The sequence below is a fragment of the Macrosteles quadrilineatus genome, unplaced genomic scaffold, assembly GCF_028750875.1.
Source record: "Macrosteles quadrilineatus isolate MER2022 unplaced genomic scaffold, UCM_ALF_1.0 Scaffold_2__2_contigs__length_208266976, whole genome shotgun sequence".
Taxonomy (NCBI): Eukaryota; Metazoa; Arthropoda; class Insecta; order Hemiptera; family Cicadellidae; genus Macrosteles; species Macrosteles quadrilineatus.
The window spans coordinates 49,090,901-49,116,990 of record NW_026542595.1 but is presented as its reverse complement, the minus strand read 5'-3'; the positions used below and the strand labels follow the sequence as shown (position 1 = coordinate 49,116,990).

At 35.4% G+C, this 26,090-nt stretch overlaps 5 protein-coding genes across 5 annotated transcripts; 1 reads left to right on the top strand and 4 right to left on the bottom strand.

The window, feature by feature from the left end:
* Positions 1 to 1,724: 1,724 nt before the first annotated feature.
* On the bottom strand, positions 1,725 to 2,831 carry LOC128984176 (ATP-dependent DNA helicase PIF1-like). The gene has a single exon (XM_054403470.1). It carries the CDS (start codon positions 2,829 to 2,831, stop codon positions 1,725 to 1,727), a length of 1,107 nt encoding a protein of 368 aa, XP_054259445.1.
* Positions 2,832 to 5,545: 2,714 nt separating this feature from the next.
* On the top strand, positions 5,546 to 6,274 carry LOC128984175 (uncharacterized). The gene has a single exon (XM_054403468.1). The coding sequence runs from the start codon at positions 5,546 to 5,548 to the stop codon at positions 6,272 to 6,274; it is 729 nt and encodes a 242-aa protein (XP_054259443.1).
* Positions 6,275 to 8,861: 2,587 nt separating this feature from the next.
* Positions 8,862 to 12,086, bottom strand: LOC128984174 (uncharacterized). Its single transcript, XM_054403467.1, has 3 exons — positions 10,799 to 12,086; positions 9,818 to 9,979; positions 8,862 to 8,947 (listed from the first exon to the last, which is right to left on the bottom strand). Exons 1-3 carry the CDS (start codon positions 12,084 to 12,086, stop codon positions 8,862 to 8,864), a joined length of 1,536 nt encoding a protein of 511 aa, XP_054259442.1.
* Positions 12,087 to 12,641: 555 nt separating this feature from the next.
* Positions 12,642 to 14,543, bottom strand: LOC128984173 (uncharacterized). Its single transcript, XM_054403466.1, has 2 exons — positions 13,859 to 14,543; positions 12,642 to 12,976 (listed from the first exon to the last, which is right to left on the bottom strand). The coding sequence occupies exons 1-2, from the start codon at positions 14,541 to 14,543 to the stop codon at positions 12,642 to 12,644; spliced, it is 1,020 nt and encodes a 339-aa protein (XP_054259441.1).
* A 240-nt stretch (positions 14,544 to 14,783) lies between these two features.
* LOC128984172 (translation initiation factor IF-2-like) lies at positions 14,784 to 18,175 on the bottom strand. Its single transcript, XM_054403465.1, has 4 exons — positions 18,095 to 18,175; positions 16,968 to 17,123; positions 16,553 to 16,639; positions 14,784 to 15,662 (listed from the first exon to the last, which is right to left on the bottom strand). Exons 1-4 carry the CDS (start codon positions 18,173 to 18,175, stop codon positions 14,784 to 14,786), a joined length of 1,203 nt encoding a protein of 400 aa, XP_054259440.1.
* Positions 18,176 to 26,090: the final 7,915 nt, after the last annotated feature.

The window sequence follows — 26,090 nt, the reverse complement described above, 5'->3', positions numbered from 1 at the left end:
CCCCTTTGTACTGTAAATTGTAGTATACTGTGGTTGGTTTATTATAAACACAATATGTTACAAGTCTTTTGTTTTTCTTTTTACTTATTATTTTGTTCAACCAACATAACTACTTAGCAGCCCATGTGGCAAATGTTAAATTTGTATATTGTTATATTGAGTTGTATAGTGAAATGCGAATTTGCCTTAGATGTTAGTGGTCATCAATTACGTTTTTAGGCTAGAAATAAATTATTTCCAACATTTAAAGGCTGTTGTCAAAGCCGTTTTCAAGTACTTTGTGAAATTATACATACAAGCAAATAAGACAAATAATAAGACATTTATTAGACATTCAACAAAATTACAAAATTGTTCAATAAACAGTTGTATATGATTCACATTGATAAACAAGCAAAATTAAATTGAGCTAACATCACAAAAAAACATGTAATGTTTAAAATCTAAAATTGGGCTAGGCTTGAAGACTCTATTTTAATATTTAAAAATTCATCCAATGTATAAAATGGGTTCAATTGTAACCAATTATACAATCTATTTAATGCTTTTTTAAGCAAACTCTGAAAAGCCAATGGTAACTTGTTGAAAAATGTTACACCTAAATTAACATGATAATTAATTGATTTACTTAACCTAAACCTTTGTTGATCTAATTTATTCCTAAATCTGATTACATGATCATGTATTATTTCTCTGACAGAAAACATATTTAAATTAATTTTGACAAACATCAATACCTCTAAAATATACAAGTGTACAATAGTCAGGGTCCCCGATGAGACAAAAAGTGGCCTGGAGCGGGCTAACCTTTCTGAGTCCGGCAAAACTCTTAACAGCTTTTTTTTTTATTATTTTTTTTTTTAATTCCAACTCCGTTACTCCAGATTATCCACCAGATAACACTTTCATAAAAAGCAAAATATGCCATTTTCAAGTATTTACTGGAAACATGTCTTTTTAGATTTATTAACAAATGTACAACTCTGGGCAATTTATTATTTACAAAATTAATATGGTCAGACTATGACAGCTTACAGTCTACTTTTATACCAAGTAATGTTACAAAATTTTCATACTCGTGAACAAATTTATGGTTTTCATGATTCTTTTTCAAGGTCACCAATATTCTCTGTGTTTTTTAGAATTTAAAAACAATCCATTTACTGTAAAGCATTCTTCAGCATCTTTAAAAACAGAATTGGCAACATTTTCCATACAATCTAAATCTCTATGGCTAACAAGTAAAGAGGTGTCATCAGCATAAATTGTTGACTTACAATCTAAATTGAAACTAAGGTCATTAATTAAAATTAAAAACAAAATGTGGCCCATAACCGAACCCTGCGGTACCCCGACCTTTGACCTTGCTGTTTTTGATCTGCAAGCAAACATTGCTCACATAAGAATATAAGATTATTATATAAAAATGAAATATTCCAAAATATTTCAATACATTTAAAGTATCCCTAAAGAGCAGAGCAAGTAAAGAACTTGCCTGCATCTGATACAGTACAATGCATACCTTCAATAAAACTAACTATCAAAGAAAATGTTTACAACAAAACAAATAAAAAATAGTGCAAGAAAAATAGAATTTCATAATATAACAAAAGTCTTTTCTCAAATGCACGAACCACATCAATTAAAAACTTCGGTCCACACTACGTTGCGTGTGCGACCACCTGTTTCTGGCGGTACCACCACTTTCAATGCACTTCTACGCTTTACCCCGAAAATGCAACGTATAGCATGCCATGCATGAATACAGGCGTTTGTAGCACGACGCCGACATATTTAAATGTTTGCCCTTGCGATTTATGTATTGTCATCGCAAAGGCTGGCCGAATAGGGAATTGGTGTCTTTGTAGTGAACACCCTAGCTGAGACTTGCATGAATCAAGGGTGATTCTTGGTATGTGCACGTCTCGGCCAGAGTGTTCACCAGTGATGATCTTGGCTTTTATTATGTTAGGACAGAGTGCTGTAACTATCAGTCTAGTGCCATTGCACAGACCCTCTGAGACGTCAAGGTTACGAAGGAGCATGATAATGGTATTACTTTTTAGTCTGAGCTGGTGTGGTGGTAGGTCTGAAATCTCGATAGAGTTTAGGAATTCTGGGGGGAACTTTAAGGCACCTTCTGGTTCATCTTTAATTGAATCGTAACTTTTATAAATGGTCTCGGTTCCAGGAATTAAATTGATAACGGTGTTGTTAATTGTGTCGACGTCCTTGTTTAGGGGTGCAAGAATTGCTCGATCCTTCATGTCCTCAAAGTTTCCGTCGGAGAGACATTCTCCATAGATCTCGTTAACAATGTCATTAGTATTAGTGATGATGTCATTAGGGAGTTCAATTTCACTATCAGCGTTGGTATCAAGCTCTCCATTTCCAAGTTTCAGTAGGTACCTAGCAAAGCACTCCTCTTCCGCATCAACTCTCATATTTTGTTCCAGAGAGAAAACCCTGAAGTACCTCCAGAGAACACTTTTCTTGATGGAAAGGTCTAGAAGTTCGGTACGATTTGCCCTTGGCTGGACCGGTAGACACTGTCGAAAATCTCCTCCTAAAATCATTATTTTCCCGCCAAATGGGGAGTTCCTGTCACCTAGATCACGAAGGAGCTCGTACATGCAGTCAAGACCGTATTTAGGAAGCATTGGTGCTTCATCCATCATGAACATGTTGACTGCTTCCAATTCCTTGAATTTTGAAGATCCACGTTTGATTGATGATTTTGAATCATTAGTCAAAGGAACTTTAAGACCAAATGTCTTGTGGGTTGTGCGTCCTTCTGGCAGAAGTATGAATGCAATGCCTGTAAATGCCATGCATTTAACAATGATGTTTCGACTTCGGCAGAGGTGGTACAAGGTATTGTAGACAAATGTTTTCCCTGTACCTCCAGGTCCATCAAGGAAGAAACATTTTGGTCCTGAAAACAAATCAATTCATGTGTTGCATCAATTCATGTGCACAACATTATGTTTTGTTACTGTCAGGATTTTAAAACTGGTGACATTGTTTGAATAGTATAAAGAAAGATAGTATACAAAATTTAAGCTAAAAAATGAATTAAATCAGATGACATTGATTAAAAACAAAAATGTACAATTTACAGTTAACTTCATTATTATCCGAGCTTATATTATCCAAGTCTGCTGGTTTCTAAAAGCTGATGCAGTAGGATTCTGTTTTTTTTGTTCTTTTTTTTGCAACAAATAATATGTGTTAACCATATGTTTTATTTCAAAACTGAAACTGTATTTTGATAACTAACTATGTCATTTACTTGTAAGTAAAAAAAGGCTTGACCATTATTTAAATAGTTTCAAAACATACTTTTCTAAATATTGAAGTAACCTCCCTATTATTCAAGGTTATTGGTATCGTACACGATTACTAGAAAAATACCCGGTATGGATCATAAACATCAACAAATGACGTTTTTGGGCCGAAAATAAACATTATTTAACATTGGTTAAATGGAATTGTTAAAACATATGTTCAATGCTATTTGTTCCGTCAAGTGTCTTTGTTTCATCTAGTAATTTAAATGTCTTTGTATTTAACATCCCATCATATGACCATTATCCATTGTTGGATTCATTCGTCTAGAATCACCGCACATAATAACATACTCATTTTTCTCTTAATAAATTATTCTCTTTTGTACCAAAACCTCGATTTTTTCCTCTAATAGTAATTATACCGCACATTTTTGGTCCTATCGAGCCGCGGATTATACATTAGTGCGACTTTTTTCAAGTTAATTTAAATGTCTCGGTTGAACGTATTTCATCCAACGTGAAGCCGCCAAGGACAAAACCGCATCGCCATTTTGAACTTTTCATCTACGTCACGATACAGTCCACACTCCTCTCATTCCAAGTGTTCAACATCGTCATCGTTCTGCTAGTTCCGCTCCGCATTCTCATCTCGACTCGACTTCATTTCGTCTACATCGCATCGCAACGTCAAACGTCAAGAAACTCAAAAATAAGGTTATGTTTGTACTTCGAAGACAACGCACCGCATCTCATCGTAAGTTATCAAAATAAAGCATTACCAACATGAAAATAATAAAGAAACCCTAATTTTATTCCTCAGTCTTCGTCCTCATCCTCTAATTACTCCATCCGATTTTAATATCTCTGCTACTAAACTCATTGAACGGCCTAGGCCTAACTTTCAAAATGAGATTTTCAACATTTTCTAATAGATGCAAATTGCAATTAAATAAATTAAATTCGATCAGTGAGTATATCCAATCGTGTCCATCAGAAATAACAGAAGCTCAAACCACTAAACTTAACCTTTATTTGCAAGAATCTAAAACAATTTCTGCCAATTTTGAAGCTAACCTTGATAAGCTTCTTGATGTTGATGACAATACTTAAGTTTTTTCTGACAATGAAGAAGCTATTTCAAAGCTCCAGAACGACATATCAGAACTCTCAATTAACATTCAAACTGAAATTTCTCTTTTAATTCAGAACTTTAATGATGAACACTTGTCAAATAACTCTGTAGCATCAAACCCAACCTCTAGGCCTACTCATAGCGTTGTAAAATTGCCCAAGCTAGAACTGAAGTCCTTCAATGGTGACACTAAAACATGGATATCCTACATTAACCTTTTTGATACTACTATCCACAACAACAGTAGCTTATCCCTTGTTGAAAAACACCAGTACTTGATAAGTTCACTTGAAGGCGAAGCCTTACACCTAATTAAATCCCTACCAATCTCGTCTGGCAACTATACAGTAGCCTATAATGCTTTACGGGAAAGATATCACTCGAAGCGTAGGCTAATCTCTGTCCACCTCAGTAAAATTGTCGATTTGCCCAATATTACTGACAAATCCATCAAAAACCTCAGATCATTTTTAAATGAGTTCAACGAAAATGAACAAGCTCTTAGTGTTCTTGACTATAATGTCATGGAAGACAACTACCTACTAAGTATGTAGATCTTACGAAAAATGAACTCCAACCTCTGTCAAGTTTTCGAATCAAAACGCCTAAAATCTTCTGATTTTCCTCAAGCAAGTGAATTAATCAAATTTCTTAAAGACTTTTGTAACAACAGTGAAGATGCCTCTCTCTGTCACGCTCCACAAGTAGCTCCTCTAAAACTTTCCAACCCTAATCAAGTTTCATTTCAAAATGATAAATCTTTTCAACGTCGACCTTTGGCTTTTGTAAGCACTTCAAATGATCTCAAATGTTTTTGCTGCAATGAAAGTCACAATGTATATAGTTGTACATTATTTCAGAGTAAACCCCTCAAGAAAGGTTGCAAATGGTACATGACTTAAAACGGTGTACAAATTGCCTCGGCAATCATTTGGTTAAGCAGTGTATGTCTAAGCGTACTTGTAAGACTTGTTCAAAACTTCATCACTCACTTTTGCATTTTTTGAAACCTAAACCTACTACCGGTAAGCCTATTACTAAAGTCAGAAATCGTTCCAATGAAGAACAACATATAGGCCTAAGTGAACCTAATGAAGCTTTATACCCTCAAAGTGCAACATCCATGGTTTGCGAAAGTGATAAATTCTCCCAATGCAACTCCACAGTACTCCTAGCCACGACTCTTATCAAGGTTAAGTCTCCCTCCGGACACACACATATCCTCCGAGGTTTGATTGATTCAGCTTCTCAATGCTCCTTCATCTCTGAACGTGCAGCCCAGCTATTGAACGTGGTCCGAAGTAAGTCAGTAATTCCTATTGATGGCATCTCTGGCCTTAGTACCAAGACTAAAGGTGTAACTAATGTGGATTTAGAAACTCTAAGCAGTAAACCCGTAGCTCAGAATCATACTGTAGTTATTCTTGACAAAATTACTTCACCACTCCCTAGATCACAAGTACATCCTGATGTAATTGAGCATGTTAGAAAATATAGCCTAGCAGATCCCTCATTTAATGTTACTGGACCCATTGATATTCTCCTAGGATGTGAACTTTTTGCCAACATTTTCACTGGCGAGATACACACCATTGGTAATAATTTACCAAAAGTTATAGGTACAGTATTTGGTTTTACAATTATGGGTAAAACACCTTGCCTCGGTGAAAACCACCCAACCAACCACTTGTCAACCTTCTTAACAATAAGTGATTTCGATCTGCACAGCTCTCTACAGCGATTTTGGCAGCTAGAAGAACCTCCGCAGCATTCAAAGCTTTCTGACGACGACTCTTACTGTGTCAATCATTTGGTAAGACTCATTCCCGTGATCCTGATGGACGTTATGTAGTAAGACTACCATTTAAGCCTAATAGTGACGTATTAGGTGATTCTTTGATCCCTGCCAAATCTAGAATGGCATCTCTTGAACGTAAATTCTCCTCTCTACCTGAATTTCATGAAAAATACACTGATTTCATGAAAGATTACAACACCTCTGGCCACATGACAAAATGTGATGTCAAACCCCCTTTAAATTGTCCACATTTTTTCCTGCCCCATCACGGAGTCGTTAAAGAGTCTTCATCGTCAACCAAACTTCGTGTTGTTTTTGACGCATCCTGTCGAACAAGTAACAACATCTCTCTCAATGATATATTACTCCCTGGTCCTAAGCTTCAAACTGATGTTCATGACATATTAATGAATTTCAGAAAGTACAAAGTTGTTTTTTCTTGCGACATCAAACAGATGTACCGTCAGATTAAAGTTCACCCGGACGATCAAAACTATCAGTTGATACTCTGGAGAGAAAATAATCAAGATCCACTCTCAGTTTTTAAATTAACCACTGTCACATACGGCATGAATTGTTCGCCGTTTCTAGCCATTAGCACTCTGAATCAGCTTGCTGCTGATGAAGGTGACGCGTACCCATCCGCAAAACATGTCCTTTTACATCAAACGTACATGGATGATTGTATTGGAGGGCATGATTCTGAAGACAAAGCTTTAGAGCTGCGTAATCAATTGATTGAACTTTTGAAGAAAGGTGGATTTGAATTGAGAAAATGGACCTCCAATTCAAAGAAGCTTCTCAATGATATGCCTCAAGAACATCTAGAAACATGTTCTTTCATGATGCCACACAACAAGCCCATTTCAGCATTCTAGGTCTGCATTGGTCATCTATTACAGATACATTTTCTTACCATTTCAACATTTCAAAGTCATGTACAACAATTCCACATACTAAACGTAAAGTGTTGAGCATCATTGCCCAAATCTATGACCCAGTAGGTTTTATAACACCAGTAACTATGAAAGCTAAATGTTTTATGCAATACCTTTGGACACAGAATTTGAATTGGGATGATCCCTTACCCCTAGAATTGACTGAGTCCTGGATGAGTTTTCTTGAAGAATTGTCTGACGTTTCAACTATCCTAATTCCAAGAAATTTAAAGCTTACATCAGGCTGTTCAATTCAACTTCATGGATTTGCAGATGCGTCTCTTCATGGTTATGCTGCTGTTGTATTTCTTCGTACGACTGTTGATGGTCAAGTTATCATCCGAAACATTATCTCTAAGACTCGCCTTGCTCCTTTGAAATCAGTCTCCCTTCCTCGTTTAGAGTTATGTGGTAGCCATTTACTTGCAAAAATAATGAACTACTGTGTAAATATTTACTCTTCAAACTACCAAATAGAATTGATTCAAAATTGGTGTGATTCAACCATTGTCCTAGCATGGATAAGTACACCCCCGTACAAACTGAAAACATTTGTCTCTAACCGTGTAGCAGAGATACAAGAGTTGACTCCTATAAACTCGTGGAAACATGTGAGAAGTTCTGACAACCCAGCCGATTGTGCTTCTCGTGGACTTTCTCCCTCGTTGTTGAAAGATCATCCCCTGTGGTGGACAGGACCCACCTGGTTAGCAAATAATCTGTCACAGTGGCCTTCAGATGACTCAATTTCTCTCAAAGAAAATGAAATTCCAGAATTAAAAAAGGACCCTCTCATCGTGCTCACCTCCTCTGAAACTCCAGATTTTTTGCTTAAATTTTCAAATTGGACCAAACTACTAAATGTCCTAACATTTGTGTTACGCTTTATAAATAGATGCCGCAACCACCCTGTCAATACTACTGAAGGTGATAGACCTACCCTCTCGGAAATACAGTCGACTGAAAAGCTTGTCAAGAAACTTGTACAAAATGAAGCTTTTTCAGAAGATATTGCACTTTTGAAAGACGACAAACCATGCAGTACAAGGATCAGAAGATTGTCTCCCTTTTTGGACAGCGAAGGAATTCTTCGAGTTGGAGGAAGACTCAATCAATCATCTCTGAGTTATGACAGTAAACATCCAATCCTTTTGCCAAAATCTCATCATGTTGTTAACATTCTGATCGACCATTTCCATTCAAAACACTTACATGCTGGACCACAACTCCTTCAGTCATTGATAAATGAACGCTTCTGGATTCTCTCTGCTAGAACCGTTATCAGAATGCGAATTTTCAAATGTTAAAGATGTTTTAAGTGTAAACCAAGAAATACCCCACCTCTTATGGGTGATCTACCCAGTTCAAGAGTCAGCTGTACACGCCCATTTCAGACAACAGGCATGGACTTCTGTGGTCCCTTCATTGCGAAATCTCACAATCTACGGTCTGTTAAACATTTCAAGATTTATATATGTGTATTTGTATGCTTTGCCACAAAAGCCGTTCATCTAGAACCTGTGACTGATCTTTCTACAGCATCATTTCTAGCTTCTTTAACACGATTTGTATCACGTCGAGGTCTTCCAAAAACGATTCATTCCGACTGTGGTACCAACTTTGTCGGAGCTGATTCATATTTTAAATCACTCTTCAAAACTATTGAAAACAAACAACAACTCTTGGACTTTTGTAACCTTCATTCAATCGAATTCAACTTCAATCCACCAGCTGCCCCACACCAAGGAGGCTTGTGGGAAAGTGCTGTCAAAAGCATGAAACATCACCTCTATCGAGTCATTCAACAAGAAGTTCTCACAGTTGAAGAATTCTTCACTCTAACTGCTAAAATTGAAGCAATTATGAATTCAAGACCATTGACTCCTCTTTCCTCAGACCCTTCGGACTTAACAGCATTAACTCCGGGCCATTTTCTCATTGGCTCTTCTCTATTACCTGTTCCTGAACCGGACCTCACCGATTTGACTTCTAACCGCCTTAAGCGTTGGCAACGTGTCCAAGCTTTTACCCAAAACATTTGGCGACGTTGGAGCCAAGAATACCTAAACACCCTTCAACAGCGTTTCAAGTGGAACATCAAAAATGAAAACCTCAAGGTTGGTGACCTTGTTCTACTTCAAGACACCAGAACTGCTCCCCTGTGTTGGCCATTAGGTCGAATAGTGGAAACTTCACCTGGACTGGACGGCATTGTCAGAGTGGTCAAAGTTAAAACAGCGAACGGACTGTATACAAGACCAGCGATAAAAGTGTTTCCCATCCCTTAAGAGTGTTCCTCAGACAATCAATTTTGCATAAATACCCCCTCAGTTTTTGTTTTTGTTAAAAGTAATATTTTAATTTATTGAACCCCATTGGTTCAAAGGGGGCGGTATGTTCCGTCAAGTGTCTTTGTTTCATCTAGTAATTTAAATGTCTTTGTATTTAACATCCCATCATATGACCATTATCCATTGTTGGATTCATTCGTCTAGAATCACCGCACATAACAACATACTCATTTTTCTCTTAATAAATTATTCTCTTTTGTACCAAAACCTCGATTTTTTCCTCTAATAGTAATTATACCGCACACTATTAGTGGTATCCTAGGTATTCTCGCACCTGAATTTCTCAGTTTATTAACAGTGTACTGTACCTGAACTCTCATCATCAAGTGTTTGGATGACAGCATCAACAAATTCCTTCTGTTTATCATTGAGGTTGTTGTAGAGGCGATGGCCAATTTCATGAGATTGCCCTACGTTAAAAACCTCCTCATTCATCTCGAAGTCGTTAATATCATCCATTCCATAGTTCTCTACCCAAAAACGGAAGTTGCGCCTAAAATAAGCACGTTTAAGTATTAAAAATTTCTAGAAAGTGTCATTAAAGTTTTTGGAACACATCACAAATAACGATAAGTTAATAAAGCTGAAAGAATTTGGGTAAATAATTGGGAGTAATTATAGGTGATCAATCACCACCCAAAGGCTCAAAATGTTTGTTATTAAGACGATTTATTTTGCTGGAAGATCCGCAATTATGTATGTTTCAAGGTCGATATCTCCCAAATTAAAGTACTGTTTACAACAATGGTTAGAATAATGTGTGTCATGAATGTATTATTCATGAGTGAATAATATGGTTAAATGGGGTTTGTGCTCTTTTATTTAAAACACACACTAATTTCCAACCCTTTTTTATATTAAATTAACATATTTTAGGTTAGTTTTTAAAGACTGTTATAAAAATATCTGCAAAGGTTTGATTCTGAAATCATCTGTTTTTTATAAATTTGTGATTAATAAATAATAGTAAGGACTGTATTAGACCATCTTTATTAATTATTTTGAAATGACTTTTAAAGACATTAAAATAATTTAATATTGATATGGTATTGTGTATGATATGTTGAAGGAATTCACTAAAGATTGATATTTAACTTTGGTAGACCAATAGACAACATTCATCGACCATTGGCATGGCTAACCTACTCGCTGTCAGTTTAAGAGAAAGATATTATTTATCATTTAAAATAAAATATAAATAAATATATTACAAATTTTGAAGGGGTATACACCCAAAATAAACTTAATTTAAGTTTTGTAATAAGTAATATTTATAAGTTGATTATTACCTTCTGTAGCTTCAGTATTTAGCTTGTAAGCTATGATTCTATATGCTCTGTTGTAAGCATCTTCTAGAGGAGTTCCAGAAATCTCTGCTTCTCTAAGAAAATCTTCTGCCAACTCGTCCTTAAACATATCCCAGAGACGTTTAGGGTTTTCTGGTGATCCGAGAATCAAGATTTGACAAAAGAGTGTCCTCATGACACTCGGCATCTTTGACAAAGCGGATTCCCGCAGCCCATCAATCCATTGCTGGTCATCATATGTAAGGCCTTCTGCCAGGCATGCTTGTTTATAAGTGGAATAGGCAGTCCCATTTACAAATTTAAGGTCTTCAAAACTTTTGGCATCTTTGGTATGAAAGAGGAGCATTCTCAAGTGATAAAGTTCAGGTTGGGCCACCAAGTTCACGGTGTGGATCCTTCCAATAGTTTTTGAGCTTCGCTGTCGTACCACCCATTCACTTGTTTTGCCTAACCATTTGTACTTTTCTGGCATCTGCCAGTAGAAGTAGTAGATTACTTCATTCCCATTCTCTTCTTCTATGTGAAGTTTAGAGTTGTGTTTAAAGTACGCCTCTAAGGTGGACCCTTTCAGGCCAGTGTCCGCTACATCTTCTTGTGTCTGTTCCATGTTTCCCACACGGTACTGACCTTCTAGATGGATGTCCAAACGTTGCACCGAATGGCTTTTCCTTTGGATTTCATTTCCAGCCAGCCTCCAACATGCTTCAGGGGGCGAAATATAACGTGCCTCAACAAATGTTTCTGCTTCATTATACATTATTCGGGCCACATTTTCAACAATTTTTATATTTGCGCAGTCATGCCCTTTATAAATGTATTTATAGAGGTACTTAACGGCTCTAACACTACCAACATACTCGATATTTATTTGACACATGTATTTCTTCAGTAAATAGCCATTGTATGGAGCAACATGTCTATTGTCCCGTGTAACTTTTTGTCCATCACTGTTTTTGCGGTACACCGCATGGACGTGAGAAAATTCTGGGTTATTTGGATCCAGTTGTGGGTCATACCGTCTCTTATAATTCGGTTTTTTGTTGTCAACAATTGACGTAAACTCTTGATGAGCTTTGGGGAATCCAAAGCGGCATTTAGCTGATCCACCCTTATTCTTCATACATGATGCAGACGGATTAAGTTCGCCACATGGATTGTGAATCATCCATTTGAGGACCAACTCCCTTAGAACTGGGTCATCATTAGGAATTTCTGCCGAAATGAAAGTGTCTACTTCCTCTGGAGACCGGAGTTTGTCTTCATTTGCCATGATGACAAGAAGATGTAGGTGGGGTAATCCTCGTTTTTTAAATTCTATAGTGTAAACAAAAGCAGAAGACTTCCCAAAAATCTGTTTCTAACTTATATCTTCAACTATGCTGTCAAATTTCAATTTGGCTACCCTAGCTAATGTCAGGTCTTTCCTGGGCGAACTGTTGAAGTTTAGAACCATCAGAGAGCTCAATACATGCAGCTTCTTTTAATTCTGGCCATGTTGGACTGCACGTTATTGTGATAAAAAAGTCTGGAGAGCCAAACCTTCGGACTATTGCCATAGCGTCTTCAAAGTGTTCGGTGAAATATCTAGTTGATCCGGGAAAAGATGATGGTAAAATCAGTTTTTCAGCAACTGTAGCATTTTTCTTTTCAGCCAATTCATTTAGAAAATGTGTTACTCCTGCATACTGATCAGCTTGAAGTTTCTTTTGGTTATATTTGATCCACTGAATACGATCACGTTCAACACGGATGTATGTGTCCACGACGTACTGTTGAAACAGTCTACCACCAAAGTGGAGAGCATTAAATCCAATCGACCTTAGATCTAATCCTCTAGCAATGGTTCAGGAGGAAGAGCCTTGGCTTGTTCTGGACGAAAGGCTAACCTGTATTGAGCCAACTCCATCCTCGTCATGTGTGCACGGCTTGCATAAGGCGTTTTAAGAGGAAGCCCTACAGTAAACCCAAAAGTTCCTTTTGGGTAGAGGAGAGGGTAGGTGAATGGTTCTACTCGGCTGTCAATGTTCTTGAGCGTTATTAACTGTTTTCCTCGCTCCTTAATAACCATCTCATTTTCCGGAATACTTTGGTCTGCATTTAATGTAATTACAGCAGCAACTTCATTATAAGTTGGTGAGTTGAATCGCCTGGGATCATCGCCTAAAAGTAAACATCGTAAATTAATGATATGAAAAACAAAAAAATCTTAACTTTAATCATTATTTAGTTCTAAGAGAAAAATGACACAAATAAAAATAGGTTTTTTTCGTTTTTTACCCTAAAAACACAAAATTTCACAATTTCTTTCCAAACCATTTTGTAGAGCTTAAAAAAAAAAATAATTTAGTATATTGAAGCGTTATTGTGCGCCTAATGGTTACGGAGAAAATTCCACAAAATTGTAAATTTAAAATTCCTATGTTATTCTTATGGAGAATAAGTCAACTGTTGTAGTTTGCTTGTTTATGAACATATTTTGATAGAATTTGTAAAATACATTCATTTTTTACTAAACTATTAACATTTTACAACAAAACACCTTTTTACCCTCCCTGTTCCAGCAAACCTAAGTACGTTAAACTAATCTATTAAAATAGGGAATAAATGTGATACTTTTCAGGAGGCATTTTAGTGTAAATCCAATCAGGCAAATGGAAATTTGCTTAGTCTGCAGGTTTGCTGCGGTTGGGGTATTATTATTTTAACAGGCTGTTGTAGTCATTCTTACATGTAATATAGAAAGCTACGGAGAAAGGAAATAAAAAAGGCTACGGCGCGTTTGCTTATGCTTGTATGGAAGTTTTCAGAGTTTAGTACTGAGATTGCAGCAAAACGTTAGTTGTGGCGACCCTTCAATTAAATTTACCTTCAGAGTCATCATATTTATCGAGGAGTAACAAACACAAGACTACTTACTTGATAAGTTTGCATAAGTTTTTATGTTTAGTTACTGTTTATTTTATATTTCTGATTTTATATTTTTGCAGCAACTACAAATAACATACAAAATAATTGTAATTAGAGAAAACAGTATTATTTTACCTGCACGTTCAGCAAACAGGAGGTGGACGTGGGGTGGTTGGACACCAAGAGCTTCAGCACGCTGATTGTTTTCCTCAACTATCTCCCTCATCATCGTAAAAGCCTGTGAAAATGGGTTTTGACTTCTCATTATCTCCTCTAAAATCTGTATGAGTTCTTGATTGATGCCTTGATTCATTGGTTCATTCATACGTTCTGCAACGGCTGTTTCCGGATCAATGAAGTACATTTGGCCATATCTAGGTCTTTCCAAATCACCCTCACTGTTGCTGACTGGCTGAGCCGCCAAATTTAACTTGTGATACACTTGTCCACCAGCAGTAAATGTATAAATACCTTTACTATTGAAAGTCCTGTCATCAGCAACATTGAATGAAGAAAAAGCAAAACAGGCAGAAATATTTCGAATTTTATCGTGGAACTGTTTGGCTAGTCTGTGTTGTTTAGTGTACAGCAATGCCAATTCATTGGGAAACTCTGGCGCAGGTTGTTCAATGCGACCATGAAGGCAACAGTCACCAAAAGAATTAGGGTGAATTCTGTTCTGCACTCTCTCTTTTAAAAAATGAACAGCACCACAATGAACACATGCAATGTCAAACATTCCCAAATTGTTGTACTCTACGAGGCTTGAGGCAGCGGCTTTATAGGATTGAAGTTGATTGCGCTCAGAATTCTGTCGCATTTCAGCTGTACGACGACGCTGTTCTAGAAGGCGTTGAGCACGCTCGTCTACTACTTCATTATCCCTGCGGTTGGCATCTATTTTCCTTCATTTTATGTTGTTTGTTGTTCCGGATCGGTTGACAATCAATAAAAGGTTAAATTACCTGAAACAATTTAACCTGTATTTAACATCGCCGAAATGCATATCCTGCAATAGGATTCTACAGGATCGACCGGCGGACACAGGTAATTTAACCTTTTATTGATCTATTTTCCTCTGTTCTTCAAGACGTCGAACACGCTCGTCATCATCCTCGGCGGCTCTGCGGATAGCGGCTGCTTGTCGGAGTTCTTCGAGGCGTCGTGCTCGCTCGTCTTCGTCCTCGGCGGCCCTGCGGTTAGCGGCTGTTTGCCGCAGTTCTTCGAGGCGTCGTGCTCGCTCGTCTTCGTCCTCGGCGGCTCTGCGGATAGCGGCTGTTTGCCGCAGTTCTTCGAGGCTTCGTGCTCGCTCGTCTTCGTCCTCGGCGGCCCTGCGGTTAGCGGCTGTTTGCCGCAGTTCTTCGAGGCTTCGTGCTCGCTCGTCTTCGTCCTCGGCGGCCCTGCGGTTAGCGGCTGTTTGCCGCAGTTCTTCGAGGCTTCGTGCTCGCTCGTCTTCGTCCTCGGCGGCCCTGCGGTTAGCGGCTGTTTGCCGCAGTTCTTCGAGGCGTCGTGCTCGCTCGTCTTCGTCCTCGGCGGCTCTGCGGATAGCGGCTGTTTGCCGCAGTTCTTCGAGGCTTCGTGCTCGCTCGTCTTCGTCCTCGGCGGCCCTGCGGTTAGCGGCTGTTTGCCGCAGTTCTTCGAGGCTTCGTGCTCGCTCGTCTTCGTCCTCGGCGGCCCTGCGGTTAGCGGATGTTTGCCGCAGTTCTTCGAGGCTTCGTGCTCGCTCGTCTTCGTCCTCGGCGGCTCTGCGGTTGGCGTCTCTTTGTCGCTGTTCCTCAAGGCGAGTGGCACGAACCTGGCTGTCTTCTGACATTCTTCTTTGCTCAAAATAATTTACCTTTTCTTCCACCATAGACTGACTTATTTGAGCACTTACATCTGAAATTATCTCCAGAGCCCTTATCTTCGCACATCTAATGGGTTTGTTGGAAGTCATCAGCTGTACAAATAAAAAATCTGTATTAAGGTTGCGTTAATTTGTACTGCAAAATTTGTATCCTAGTCTACTGAGAGTAAAAATTTAAGCATCACCTGGCCAATTTTAGAATATAAAATTCCTGTCTACACTTGTTGCGTTATATCTTACTCTTGGCATACTCCAATACCAGAATCAGAATAACTAATCATCATGGAAAATAAACATAAATGTATAACAATTTCAACAAACAATAACAGAGGTCTATTTGTTTACTACCTACAGTAAAAATTCATGAAAATATATGAGTATCCTCTCTCCTATCTACCATTAATGGTTACTTTGGGCAAACGTTATCTTTCTATGGCAGTCTTTGGGTACCGGTACATAAGCCATTTACACTGTCCAAAAAATCGAGTTATGCAATTTTTAACCACATATAATAACAATGATGACAGATTCTTTTGCGTGTTTAGAATATATTTTTTACATTTTTCTGTTTGAACCAAATTCATAATTTTCTACAGTACATTAAATGTTATTTCAAATATGAATTAACCACAAAATGAACGGTTAATTTTTTTTAAATTATTCATTAGTACCGTAACAATGCGGTTCAGGTATAGTTACTCATACTCACATTTTTATCTGATTGATCATTTAACACGCGCACTCCATTTGGGACCTGAAATTAAAATATTTGTCTTTTATGCTTGTTGGAAAGGTAATTTTCATTGTACAGTATCTAAGTGTAAGCTATTTTTCGTTCATCGTAAAATTGGTGACTGATTACTTACTTTATTGGTTATTGGTATTATTAATTTATCACAAAATAATATTTTTAAACTAAATTAATTAATTGTTTTGAATAATTTTACATTAATAATACGGTTGAGATGATAATAACAACTCACATTTTGTTCAGATTGAACTTCTAAGACACATACACCAGACCCCTCAGGTCCTTCAGGTTCAGGTTCAGGTTCAAGTTCTTTTGCAACCTAAAATAAAAAAAAATTTGTTGTCAATGAAAGTAAATTTAAGCTATAAAGGTCCTAAAAAATTGTAACTAACCCTCTTCCTCCTCATGCTACTTAGGCTACTTACTTTCCGTGTCCGGAAATCTGACTTTGCTTTTCCAGAAATTAGCTACCGATATGGCTTTGTCATTCGCTTGTAAAAGGTCATCTAATGTGCAAGACTGGTCTAGGCGTGGACATCAGTAGATGGCCGGGATCCTGAACAACACCACACGCACACAAAACGTTTTCTTCGTCATGTGATGATGTAAGAGACCCATTTCTGCATGTTTGTCTTGCATTTTGGTACTGTATCTCGACCCTGATTCGATCTAGCTAGAGTCTTCCACACCGTGATGAAGGCATAGCCAGTTCCTCCCTGGCTGGTATGCGAGGGTTGGCCTCCCACCTTGCCACCCGATTGCTTGAGAGTGATCCATCCAGAACTCGTGTCCGTAATATGAAGCTTTTTTGGACCGAAGTATGACACTAAGATATTTGTGTGTAGGACAATGCTCAAGACGGTCTCCACACCATGTCACATTCAACTTACGACCTGCTTCTCTATTGTTTGGGTGAAAAAGGCACAAACTTTCTACTTGCTTTAAAACACTAGTTTTAAAACACTCTTGCTACTTCAATAGAACAAATTCCTGAATGATATTAGATTTTACAAATAATAATAATGATAATTGCTGGATGCTAGCTCATAGGCTACAAAGCCGTTCTTATCTACACAGGTTTTGAAGTATTGAAAACATACCTTAAATTCCTCATGAGCTTGCCTAACTACTTAAATTTATTAGAGAAACTGATATCATTGTATTTATTTAACCATATTGACCTTAAATTCCTCATGAGCTTGCCTAACTACTTAAATTTATTAGAGAAACTGATATCATTATATTTATTTAACCATATTGACCAGTTGGACAATCAGTTGGACAAAAGTTAAGAACTCAAATTTTTTTTTCAAACAAATAAGTTTATTCCTTAGTTATCCTACCGTTATAGAATAGTTTTAATCAATCCTAAATGAAATATGTAACTAATGTTAATAACGATGTTTACAAAATTAAAAAAAAAACTCACATTTTCTCCTAGTTGGGACTCTATAACGTTTAGGCTAACCGGGTGTCCATTAGCTTTGCAATTAAATAAAAAAAGAATGTTATGTTCTTTGAAGAAAGTTGATATCATATATAATCAAGTAATGGATCAGTTTTAATTAGTTAGGCCTAATAACTTTTAACTACCAATCATAAAAATTGTCATATAACTTTTTAACGTACCTTACACAATGAGCTATAGAGAAATATAAAATAAGCAACTCTATTCCAATTTCTGTATTCGTGGTGTAAGCTACTTAGTAATGACATACCACACGAACTTAATGTATGTAATTAAATTAATAAAGGTATATATTTTATAGCTTACCTGTTCTTCATCAGCTTTGTGCCTTTTAAAGAAATTCCCCAACTTCTTCAAACCTTTATTTGGTGGTCGTCCTCTTTTCATGATTTCAGATTTTTTGTTGAGTACATTTCCATCTAGTAACGAATCTTTTGAGGCAATATGTTTACAAACCAAACTCTATTGTTGATACGTTAATCACAAACATGTGACTTTTAACCACATGTGCATAATGCAACATTTTCATTTCAGTATTAGTTTTGCCGTATTACATAATTACATAATACAATCCAATCGGATTGAGTCGACTCTAGGTAGATTTTAAACCAAGTTGGCCACAATAAGAATAAAATTTAATCGACTTCTTTCGAGCTAGTGATATAGTAATACACTTTTTACCTCTAGAGTTGAGATATAGTTACCAATGTATGCGCTTGCATAAAGCTCATACGATTGACATACCACTTTTCCATAATTTCATACTACATAAATATCTTACCCTTCTCTTAGCATTTAAGCATAGATAGAGCATGATAAAACATAGTCCCTTAGTAGATTTCCCATCCTTATTGAGCAGCTGAAGCCAATTTTATTGTTAGTTCTGTCTGGTTTTCCATGGATGTCGTGTTTTGTTTACAATTTGTTTCTTGTTATTTCAGTAATTTAAACCCTCGTTTAACCAAATAAAACTATCTAATCATAAACAATAACTCGTCCCCTAGCTATATAACCAAACGGTGAGACACAAATAATGAGAAACTAACCCTAAAATAATATAAACAAATTGTAAACAAAAAACGACATCTACAGAAAACCGGACAGAACTAACAATAAAATTGGCTTCAGCTGTTCCATAAGGATGGGAAATATACCCGTAGCATTTTAGTATTTTAGATACATTAATCCAAATGCCGCAGACTTCCTACACTCCGCACTGCTAGCCTGTACTACAAACAATGTATCGAGTAATCTTCAGTATAATCTTTGCTTAATAGTAACAACTAACTGATGTTTTTCCTTTTGTACTGTATTTGTAATTTGCTTGTATACTGTGGGTAGTAGGCTTATTATGAACACATGCTACAACTTCAAGTCTGTTGTTTACTTTTTCCTTGTTATTTAATTCAGCCAACATGGTTACCTAGCAACCCATAAGACTAATGTTAAAAAAATGTGATTTTCAGTTTCATTTTTCTACGTATTTAGATTTTTGTTGGCAGTTCTAACTGCAGTAAACTCGTTTTTAGGCCAGAAATAAACTATTTACAACATTTGAAGAAAATCGTCGGAGCCGTTTTCGAGATCTTGGTGCAAGCATACATACAAGCAAACCTTGCTCGTATTAGAGTATAGGATAGGATTTTCGTTTTTATGATTATATTACAATTTAATTACAACATAAGCATTGGCTTCATTGTAAAATATTCTCTAACATTTTTTAATGCCGTTTTATGAAGTCAACAAATTGAATAGTTTGTTGAATCAAATTTACTGAAGAATATAACTTAATAATTATAGTGTATTTTTAATATTTTTTTTATTTGTGAAATTTAAATTCACGTATCCCTTAAAAACTAAATTTATCTCCAGTCATAACAAGTTTTAAGTTATTAAAATATTTTTATAATTAGTTTTAATATTTATTTTAATTCAATCGCATTTTCCAACAGGTAATACATATTTGAAGTATAAAATCTCTTTTGTGTTACAAACTAGAAACGCCATAGCTACAATCAAGCCCTGGAGCTCTGTAAACAGAAGCTCCAAAATAAAAGCTGCTAATGAAGTTGGTTCAATCTTATGATCGCCTTTGATGATTACACTCAGCGACCCGCTTCTATTGATATTGTAATTAGTTTTAAAATATAAATTTAATCTCCGTGTTTACTTAATTAAATTAACTAATCAATTAAGATTTACCGGCGAATTATTTTGAGTTTATTACAACTCGTCACTCTCAACACAATTAGTATTTTTATAGACACAAACGTAATACTATAGTCTAACTTGGTACATATTATGGTCCTAGAATTATTACTCCACAGTTAAGATAATTTGTTAATTTTTAGCAAATTTCCTTATTAACAAAAACAAGGGAGTAGCTATTACCGTAGGTAATACAGTAAGATAAAAATAAGATCTAGGCCTGGGACTGATTTACATTTTCATTTTCATGTCCCTAGAGGCCAAAACTACTATTTGTTTAAAATGTTTATATGTGTATATATATATATATATATATACTTATATTTTACCTCCGTGAACACGATAACTCGAGTAATTTTGGCCTGATATTGATAAAATTTTGCTTAAAGGTGTAGAGCTGGATAAACTTGAATTTGTTTGTGAACTAGCAATATAGAGTCAACAGAAAGGGGTATTAAGAGCTTGAGAAAATTTCAAAAATTATTTTTTTTTCGAGTTATTAGCATTATTTAAGAAAATGTACAATTTTAATGTTCTTTAAATCTTTGTCCAGAGCCTTTTTTTCACTAAAATTACAGACTGCATCGCGTTTGTCCATAAACGGGCACAAACTTGAATTTTTGTAAGACGGATACAATCAATACGTGATTAGTAATACCATAGAATAAATAAACACAATTTGAAAGATTATTTTATTATATCTCAAAGAACCTTTCAAAGATATAAAGCTAACACGTATATTTATACTTTCAAATGCAAATATCATGGAAAAATCACCTTCATAGCACAAGCCGTGATGTTGCACAGTCTTCTGGTTGATCCCCGGCTTACAAGGGATTGTGAGAGAGTGTTCTTTACACTGACTACGACTTAGCCTCTCCGGGTGGAATTCACACTTTGGCTTAGCATAATTTACCTCTTTCAAAGAATTTTCTCATGAAACAATAAATGTGTTTAAAATTTTACCAATAAATAAAATGGTTTATGGAAATTATGAAGATTCTTCTTAAATTACAGTGACTTTGTAATGCCGATTTTAAATATATGCCGAATTCCAAATATTCAATTCATATTCGCCAGGTTATTCACAGCAAACCTGTAAAGAAGGTGAACTTTATATTTATCCATTTAATTTTCACCAGTCTCGTGGTAAAAACGTAAACTTGCGTTCACACGGACAATATTAAATAGACTTATGTCTTATGTTCATTATATTGAGTTTTAGCCTCCTGATCACATTTAAATACTAAATAATGGTGTAAATACCTGCATCTATGTGATCAATGTGTTGCTAAAATGCAACCGGTTTCGACTCACAAAGGAGTCATCGTCGGGCCAGTACAGATGTCTTCTTGCTTCATTTGAAGGTCGTCAATTTGTAATAAATAAATATTATTATTTGCTATGTCTAGACATAACCCCCGCCCGATCACGTCGTGTCCCGTTACCGCTATAGTATTGTCCTTCTTTTTTTACCTTAAATGTTCGTTTAAGCATAAGTGCATTGTAACGAGGACCAGTTATCTTTCAAAACTTGTCTCTACCTGAAACTCATTTTCGCCTCTCGCCTGTAATATTTTCACAATATTACAATAATGCTTATCATAGTTTTACTCTAAAATAAACCAACAGCATCATTGCTGAGTGAGCTCTCTGATATTCGGAAAAGGTTCGGAAGTAAGTCCTAAGTTTAGTGTTTAGTTTGAAATTTAGAATTTAAAACATTACAACAATTAGTATTGAACTTGGCTGATTGGGCAGTAACCCGAGGGACTACTTACAACTCAGAAGGTAAGTGCTACTAGCAGGAGTCTATGGAAGAGAATAATCTCTTCTTCAGCTAAAACCCATGAGCTGCAAATATCCCCTCTCCTAGTTTCGCCATAATCTACATTGCCATACTTGGTAAATCCTTGAAATAAACGACTCCTATTGGTTGGTCTTTTCGAGGACAACAACAGGATGCTCATATCTGTATGTAAAAGCGTGTCAACTGATAATCCTAACTGGACCAACTATCCTTTTAAATACAATTATTTAAACAATAAAACATAAATTTCAAAAAATATAATTTATATATAGTTTATACTGAAACCAATCTGAATTAATTCCAATAAATATGCAAATATATATAACTTTATATAGTGATGTGACAGTATCACACGCCTGAAAGGCATTTTCAAACCCATATCTATACTATCTCATTATATTGGTTCTCCATATAATGTGGCCACTGAATATGGACATTTCTCCTTTAGTGTTATGACCTTCAATAATATTCTTAATATAAAAAAATTACAGTTGTTCAACTGTAATCTTATATAATCACAACCTAAAATTATTATGATACCTCTGAGGTAGATTAGGGGCTTATATACAAAACCCCTTATGAAGATACAAGAGTGAGGACAATGGCTGTCCCTTTAAACGATGTCTGTTGGAAAGCTGGAGATAAGCAGCAAAACGACCACCGTCCCTGCTCAAATATGTGAACTGTAAGAACCTGTAATAAGCAGAAAATATAGAAATTCGAAACTTGCTTCCCTTACATGTTTAAAATAAGTATAGATTGAAAATGTAACAGTCAAATGTTACAACTGTTACAAACATTGGTTGTTTATATAGTTCATGTTACCTGTGATATGGAGTGCTTCCCAGATATCTAATTATTATAATTTCTCTGTAGAAAGCTCATTTATACCTGTCTCAGCTAAACTAGGCATATTTATAAGTTGATATAATTGAACATGAAAACAAAATTACAGTAGAACTGCTGACCACATAGGGTCATTTTAAATGATTTTCATTGCCCAGTTTAAGGTGAGGCGGAATTGAAATAGACGAATTCATTTGCTCGTTCGACACCACAACTTGTTTATGTTAGACAAATTTTAGGATATCACTTTTTGAAGTTAAATGTGTCTGTAAGTACATGAAGTTTCCTTAAATCCTGTGAGTAAAGAAAGCCACGCAGTTTTTTGTATTCTCCTTTTTGTATATATAAGGATGAAAAAACACTAATCGCTGTGAACGCAACCGCTACAGAGCTTCATCTCTCATCATCGCAACTGCGGAGTCATGTTCAGGATATCAGATGTTTGTATGAGATTGGAGTTGGCTGCATTGACTGTCTCACCTGGTTGTGGCTGGTTGATTTGTGTACTTTCTACCTTGGAAAGAATTCGGAGAGGTAGAGTAGATTTATTTAGTTTGGCTAGCTAATACGTTGAAGTATAGAGGCGGCGTACAAAATCTTAAAAGATTTTTTATTAATAAGTTTGAAGCAAGGTTTTGAAATAGTCAAAACAGTGATTGAATGAAATTATGCTACGCCATATTTCTAATTTAGAGTTGATTACTTTCACTTGTTTAATCTTCGCTTTATCTTCACGAAGCACAGAACATTATCCCGTAGGAAATGTAAAATAATTATATGACATTCTCTCTTGTATTTTTACTGACGTAAATGTACTTTCATACTTTAATGGCAAAAGTATGTTTTTATATGGAAATCTGAAGTAACTAAAGCAATCTTAGCATTCCTCATTCTCTCATCCATATCTATAATGTTTAAAGACTTATTGCGACATATTGTAAAATAATATTCATCCCATATTAGTTGTCAACCAAAACTAATCGCGGTTTTAAATATAAATAGAAAATTCACTGCAAAGTCATTGGTAGTATTTATTGCATACACAAAGAAACGTGTATATTTTATTACGATAGTAATTTTAGTTTTTAGTATGTGTTATAAACATTTTCTTGATTATAACTTACAATAATACGAAATCATGATTAATTGGAGAAAAGAGTACGATGATAAGTAAAAATCTGAATAACATGTTTAGTTTACATCGACAATTAAATCGTCCACCTTAGTTCTTACTTACAACCTTGAAACCAAAAGTAATATTATACAAGTAATATATTATTATATGTCTCAAAACACCTAAAGTAAACCAATAGCTAATTTTTTTCATTATGAGACATATTATAGTTAACTTCTAAAGAGGCACTACTCTTGATTTTTTATGATGCGTTTTGGAATAGATTTGAATATTAAAAATATATCCACCATTTTCTAATATGGCCGACAACTTAGTTGTTTCTATTGGAGCACCCTGCATTTTATGGTAGTTTTAGAATATAAATGCGATTTTTAAACATTTGTATTCCTTTTTATGACATGTTTCTTTTGTAGCTACTCGTTTAGGAGTTATAGTGTGTAACAAACCTGAGAACCTGTAAACCTAAGAAAAAATTGCTGTTTGTGTACATTCTCCATCCTCTAGCTCATAAAGGAGTAAGTTTAGAGAGAATTGGAAGGTATCAATAAGTCTTAAAATCGCATCTACATCCTAAAAAGACCATAATATACCAAGTGTTCTGATATTACAGTTATCTGCCCTTTTTGAAAATTGTGGCAATTTTTAAAACAACAGTGTCAATATTTTTAACGTATTTTGCCATTTTTTTAGAACGTATATGCAATGTTAAGACTTATTTATTCTTTGAATTTTCTCTAAATTTTTTTATGGCATACAGGATGCAGAATGTACACCACAAGCCTTTTATTTCTTAGATGTAACACGCTGTAACTCCTAAACAAGTTGCTTTAGAGAAAAAAGGTAATGAATAAAAATGTTCTTAAAATCACATTTACATTCTAGTTCAATCATACAATACATGATGCTCCATAAGAAATAACTCAGTTGTCGGCCATATTGGAAAAATGGCGAATATATTTTTTTTTAAATTCGGAACCATCCCAAAACACATTTTAAAAAATAAAGGGGAGGGCCTCATAAGAAGTTAACTGTATATCTTATAATAAAAACGTTAGCTATTTGTTCAATGTAAGTGAGACCCTCTGTATTTACAAAGTTTTTTCCATTGAACTATACATCGAAAAAATCTTGGAATCAGGAAAAAATATAAATCTACACATTAGTGAAGATCTTAAGGGCGACTCCTTTGAATACAAACTACGGAGCTTCAATTTATAACGCTGTTAACTATCTCAGAATGGTTGGAATTATTAATTTAAGTCAACATTAGAACTTTGGTTCACCGTACAGTATGTTATTAGTGATATCTTTATCAGCACATGCACAACCCGAAAAATGGCCAAACTTAATATCTTTGACATCTCTAAACAGTCATTTCAGAAATAATCTAAGTTTAATATTATTTTATACTAGGTAGGATTTAATACACTGTTAAACGAGTCGTTGGGAATATAAAAGTGCTATGTTTTTTATTGAACCTCTACTTATTGATGACCCTATTTCATGAAAAGTCACAACCCCATGTAAAGGTTTCCCTTTAATTAATAATAACAAACATTTTATTAATACATTCCAGATAGAGATCAAATGAATACACTATGAGTTTTTTTTTTAAACAGTATACTTATTAGAAATTGAGTTTAATTTTCTTTCTTGTAGTCTATAAAGTGATTACTACAAGTATTTTGTCAATGAGCTATGCTAGAACAGAAAGATTTGTGTAAAGATGAAATAAAAAATCGTTCGACTAAATCCATTGCAGATGAGGAATCAAAGTATGTTGCAGACGAAATAGAATTGCAAACGTCATTCTGTCTAATCCGGTATTGTCAAATGTTACGACAGCTACATTGGCTATCTGCGGATATTGGAATATTGAAATGTACCAAACAGATGGTTGTAAATGCATACAGTGTATATCATGAGAGCAATATCATGTGAATGTCCATCACCATGTTAAACTGTATTAGTTGACGGTGGCACTCGTATTTAGTGGTTTTGGAAAATAAAAACGTCGGTTTTACTAAACTTGTATAAACTTGTGCAATTATTATTTTAGAACGACAACGCACAATTCGTATTTATACCAAATGTAAATAAATATAAATAATGTAAATAAATCTATATATTAATATACAAGCACGTTTCTTTAAAACCTTTTTCTCAGCTCGTGTACACCACAGGGAAAGTATACACATACTGTTAGAAAGATATTTTTCTGTAGATGTGCAGAATACCTTTATAAATTAAAATAGGCTCAAAAATAAGCACGAAACATTAATTTAAAATATAAAAAAACATGG